The following is a 5,311-nucleotide window of genomic DNA, read 5'->3' as shown; positions in this document are numbered from 1 at the left end:
GAGCTATGGGCGAGCGTGGGCTGTCTTACCATCCGCGGGTCTAGTTGCTCGGCTTCTCGGCTATGAACCCAACGTGCCGTCTGAGCAGCATGTCAGGATTGTACGTGTCCTACGGCTTTCACACGCGGCGTGCAGTGCGACGCTGGCGACCGGCAAGCGACACCTCGACACCGTACCCTCTCTGGAGATTTCTCGCCGCCTTTTTTATCTCCCAACTCGCGCCGCACTGTGTTCATCCACTGACCACTCGCACAAGCAAACCAAGCAAGAACAAGAGAGTGCACCGGCGGCATCATCATTCGATCGAGTAGATAGTGTGCCAGGTTGTTGTCAGCTAGAAGAGCCATGGCGTCCATGCAGAAGAGCCACGAGGAGCGCGCGTAGTCCGCGGCGCAGAAGGCGGCCGACGAGCTCCACGCGTCGAGGCGGGACCAAGTCCGCGAGGAAGGCCAGGGGCGTGGCGGACGCCGCCATGGGCAAGGCCGGCGAGACGAAGGACGTGGCGGCGGACAAGCCGCGTGGCGTCAGGGACGCGGCGGCGGACAGGACCACAGATAATAAGGCGGGGGACGAAGCCGAGTCCGAGGAGGAGGACGTGATGCTGCGGGTGAAGGCGGCGGACCAGATGACGGGGCAGGCGTTCAACGACGTCGGCAAGATGGGGAAGGAGGGCACCGGCGTTCCACGGAGACGCCGTTCTAGCTGATGGCCGCTGGATCGGAGCTGACCTGGCCGGCGTTCAGGCGTTGTGCTTCTCATGTAAAAGTAGCATCCAACTACAAATAAACGTTATAAAAGAACTACAATAAATAAAGAGACGCGACGGATCTCCTCTTTTCCCTAAAGTTCATATATACAACAATAATACAAACTATTTTGGTTTTTGTTTTTTGCAACAGTCAAAGTGTGCATATATAAGCAAAGCAAGCATCGCTCGAACATCATTTCAATTTGAACGTGCGCACGCTAGAACGGCCTCGCAGTCGCCGATAGGCAGTTAGGCAGGCAGCAACTGCTCATACGGCATGCGCAACAACGTGGCTCTGTTGGATCTGTCAGCGGCACGCCTCCAACGGCTAGAGCTCTCCCGGTCTTCAGTCAAGCGCATGCCAGGTCCAGCGCCCATCACGTCCTCGCCCCGGCCCCCAGCCCCGCGCGCTCCTTCAGCCGCGCGCCACGGGGTACGCGGCCGCGCTGCTCGTCGCCAAGGGCAGGCTCGGGATGCTCGCCGAGGCGCGGCACGCGACCGGACGCTCGTTGTCCAGGCCGAAGCGCCGCCGCGAGGGGTGGCATGCTTGGCGCCAGCGTCAACGGCGCCGAGCTCGGCGTCAGAGTGACTGGCGCCGAGCTTCCTTCCATGTAAGTTCGCCCCAGCCCAGGGGCTCGGCGCCAGGGACGATAGCGCCGAGCTCGGCGTCAGCATCGATGGCGCCGAGCTAGGGTCCATTTTCTAAATTCTTTCCGCCAGGGGTCTATTTGTGAGAAACTTTCAAAAAAATGGCTAAAAAGTAAAAAATTCGGGGAAGTGGAAGGGGCTAACGGGGTTGGGCGGTTTGGCCCGTTGGCCGTGTCGCCTTTGGTTTAACCGGCGCAACACGACGTCGTCTTGGCATAGCCGGAACATATGAAGAAGAATCGACACTGCGAAATTCACCGTCCCTTTGGTCCAACATGTCGTCGGCCTTCACCGCGAAGGTGTCGTCCCCTGCCATTGTAAGTCCCTGTCGCACAGACGAGCAACCCCAGTGGGAAATATATACGGATACGGGGTTGCGTGCGACCGTGCATCGCTCACGTCGTCCGGTGCAATGCAACATTCTCACCGTTCCGTCGCGTGAGTCCGTGACATTTTCCCAAAATGTCTTGGCTGGCTGGATCTGCCGAGGCCTAGCTAGCCGTTGCTGTCTTGCTGACTTCCTGTCTGTTCCCCCGCTATCGGCAACATTTGGCACGCAGCCGCCGCGTTGGCTGCTTGCTTGCACAGCGTGGCCGCCCGCGGAGGCCCCCGGCCCCGAGCGCCAGAAGCTTCTCGTTTTCCCCGCCGCAGCCCGCACCCGCAAAGATCGGATAGGAACACGCGTGCGGCCGCGCTGTCGATCCCAGCCGGTAGCGGCCATGCAAGGGGCAGCTTTGTTCCGCTGGCAATTCGCCGTGATCCAAAACGTGCAAAGGGCCGGCCGCTGTCGCCGCGAGTTCCCCAACCAACCGCGTCTCCCCTCTCCGATATAACCCAGCCCCGTGCGCGGCCACCACAGAACGGTCAAATCCGGAAGCACAGCACACACACTTCGTTCTCCCCTCGCAGTCGCAGCTCACACCAGCTCGATCATCTGCTTCTCGCTTCGCGGTCGCGGCGCTCTTCGTTGCTTCCTTCCAACCCCTGCCTCTCTCGTGCGTGAGCCAGCCGCGGGCGGTGTTCAAATGGCCGTCGGAGCAGGAGTGCGCGTCTCGCCGTCGCCGTCGTCGATGGAGGTGTGGGGGAGGAGGAGGAGGAGGACGGGTACGGTGACGGCGAGGCGCGGCGCGGCGGTGGCCATCAGATGCAGCTTCGTGGGCGAGGCGGGGGTGGGCGCGTCCGGGGGACTGGCGGAGGAGCACTACCGGACGCTGCGGCTGCGCCCGGGGTCCACCCGGAACGAGGTCAAGAAGGCCTTCCGCCGCCTCGCGCTAGTGGTGCGTCGTCTATAACCATAACCTCCGTACTCTCCATTGATCCAGCGATCAATCAATTGCCATATCCACGCCGAAACAGCTGATTGCGTGTTCCTCTGTCTGACGAGTTCGTTCGTCTCCCCTGTGCCCGTGCAGTACCATCCGGACGTTTGCAAGGACAGCGACCGCGACACCGGCGTCGAATTCCAGAAGATCAACATCGCGTATCACGTACGTGAGCTTACTACTACTACTCCTACTAAACATTTTTTTGGTTTTTGTTTCTGTTTCTTGACCTCACGGCTGACGCAATCCGTCATTGGGTGCAGATACTGATGAACAACATGAGAGAGGCCGAGGAGCGGCTCGAGTACTGGCGGCTCAAGTACGGCCTCACCGACCAGGATCTCGACAGGTACAGGTACTTCCTCAACGAAGACGACGACGACGACTGGCTCGACATGTGAAGAAAACTGACGATCGATCGATCGATAGACACGGATTTTTATACGAAGCGTGTTTATCCACATTGACCTTAGTGGCTTACCATACCATCGATTAATTCTTGTTGCCATGGCAGAGGCAGCAGCTAGCACTGTATGTATGTATATATATTGAAGCGTTGTGATGATGTGTACTTCTCCCGTGTTTTATAGTGGGTGAAGGGATCCACATATAGACCAAAAGTGTAGTGACACTAGTGTTATATACGAAGATTTGTGCCAAGAGTTATGTTGGTAAAGAGGATTTCTAGTTTGGTGTATGTTCAGTATGATAACATATATATACTACTCCACATATTCCAAATTATAGTTGTTCTGACTTCTAAAAATATATTGATTTTACTATATGCTACCTAGACTATCTATATACATAATAAAAATTATGTATTTAGAAAATTAAAATGACTTATAATTTAGAATGGAAAGTATATAAACATGAAATACAAATTGTTTAGCATCTCCATATATTACCTAAAGTCTATTCCCAAAACTATTGAAAACAAACAGAAGTCGTGTGCTCCAATAGTTACCTAAAATCATTCGTAAAATTCCAACGTGCCCAATCCATCTGTCATCACTCACATATTTGCTGGTTCTCAATGCACCCAATAATCCTGAGCATAAAACTATTAAAAAGTTGAGTAATTAGTAACCTATATGTTTTACCTTAAATATTAATGTACACAAAGTTAATATGATTATTGATATATAATTAATTTGACAATTAGTATGACTATATAGGTTTATTATTATTCATTATATATGTATAATAGAAGTTAGTATGTTTATTATATCATATTTCAATATCTTATTATATAATTTGTTTTTAAAAACTATTGGATAGACATTTATACTTAACAAAACTAAATGGATATTCAAATCCGTATCGGACAAAAAATAAGGTAATGATGACATTTACATATGCAATTCTATACGTATTTGATTCGTTTCCATCCAGGGGTGTTCCATGCCGACGCCCCGCGCCTCTTTTATGGATCACGCATGCAACAAAATGAAGTGGCACAATTTTTAAGTTTTTGGCAACCAATAAGGGAACTGTTCGTGTTCGAGGACATTTTTTTCTTCTTAATAAACTATTTGGCTAGCTTCCAGAAACAGCCTTTTTATGTGTTGATTCTTCCCTTCCTCCGACATCTGTTTTTCCCCCTCTAAAAGGCCATTTGGCTAGCTTCCAAAAACAGCCCTTTTATGTGCAGATTCTTCCCTTCCTCGGACATCCTTTGATGCCTTCTTCTCTTGATACTGTTTGCTTGCATTGCGACGGATCATGGGCGCCCTTGCCGCTGCCGTTCGCTCCTTCGCCGGCGGCGCCCCTCGTCGCGCCGCGCCTGCCCCTTCTGACGCTAGTGTGCGCGCGTCTGGGAAGAAGCCGCGGCGCGTCGTTGCTCCCGCACGAGACACGTCGGTTTATGCCACGCCGGGGTCGACAAGTTGTACGTGCCCAGCCAGAAGCGCAAGATGACCTGCAACCGCAACAACGTCGAGACCGCCGCCGCCGACACGAAGGTCTTAACCGTCGGCGGCGAGATGTCAGCTCGGGAGCTCCTACAGAAGCGCCTGGCGTGCGAGCTCGATGTCTTGAGCGGTCTCCTAAAGAAAGCAGAGCTTATATCCCGGCGTGGGGCATGCAAGGGCGGCGCAACAACTGCCGGCAAGAAGGAGCGGTTCTTGGCCTCCAAACAGCGACCGGAGCCGTTGGTGGATGGTGGGGGCAATGTGCCTTCGGTGAAGAGGAGGAAGATTTCAACTCTGGTGGAGCAGAAGCAGATACGGGCGCCGCAGATGTCGCAAGAAGAGAGGAATCAGCTTGCTGGTCGCCTGTCCTCGCTGTCTGAGGAACTGCCAGGGCACATCTTTGAGTTCCTGCTGAAGCACTTCGGCGATGCCGATACCCGTGGTGAGATCGAGATTGACATTGACTCTGCGGAAGACTCTGTACTGTTCGAGCTAAAGACACAGCTCGACAAGTTCGCCCAGGAACGCCCCATCGTCGTGGATGTCCTCCCGGAGGAAAAGGATGAGAAGCTCGCTGAGGAGAGCAAAAGCAAAGGCAGCAGGCCAAGCTCAAGAAGCAGCAGTGGTTCAGACACGGGCAGTTACTCTGATCGCAAAAGCGACTCCGACGAGTTCCCAGC

General features: G+C 53.7%; 1 protein-coding gene and 1 pseudogene across 1 annotated transcript; both read left to right on the top strand.

Annotated features, from left to right (window-relative positions):
• Positions 1-345: 345 nt before the first annotated feature.
• LOC136532163 (embryonic protein DC-8-like) lies at positions 346-827 on the top strand (annotated as a pseudogene).
• Positions 828-2,272: 1,445 nt separating this feature from the next.
• LOC136532166 (chaperone protein dnaJ 8, chloroplastic-like) lies at positions 2,273-3,435 on the top strand. Its single transcript, XM_066524768.1, has 3 exons — positions 2,273-2,673; positions 2,809-2,883; positions 2,982-3,435. The coding sequence occupies exons 1-3, from the start codon at positions 2,422-2,424 to the stop codon at positions 3,117-3,119; spliced, it is 465 nt and encodes a 154-aa protein (XP_066380865.1). The 5' UTR covers positions 2,273-2,421; the 3' UTR covers positions 3,120-3,435.
• Positions 3,436-5,311: the final 1,876 nt, after the last annotated feature.

Source organism: Miscanthus floridulus, unplaced genomic scaffold, assembly GCF_019320115.1.
Source record: "Miscanthus floridulus cultivar M001 unplaced genomic scaffold, ASM1932011v1 fs_542_3_4, whole genome shotgun sequence".
Taxonomy (NCBI): domain Eukaryota; kingdom Viridiplantae; phylum Streptophyta; class Magnoliopsida; order Poales; family Poaceae; genus Miscanthus; species Miscanthus floridulus.
The sequence above is the reverse complement of the archived record's forward strand: the minus strand, read 5'-3'. Positions and strand labels throughout refer to the sequence as shown.

What these genes read in the sequence shown, in the direction of transcription:
- LOC136532166 (XM_066524768.1), top strand. Translation starts at nt 2,422, where the DNA reads ATGGCCGTCGGAGCAGGAGTGCGCGTCTCGCCGTCGCCGTCGTCGATG. An exon ending in TCCGCCGCCTCGCGCTAGTG is followed by an intron (nt 2,674 to 2,808) that starts GTGCGTCGTCTA and finishes GTGCCCGTGCAG; the next exon opens with TACCATCCGGACGTTTGCAA. An exon ending in AGATCAACATCGCGTATCAC is followed by an intron (nt 2,884 to 2,981) that starts GTACGTGAGCTT and finishes CATTGGGTGCAG; the next exon opens with ATACTGATGAACAACATGAG.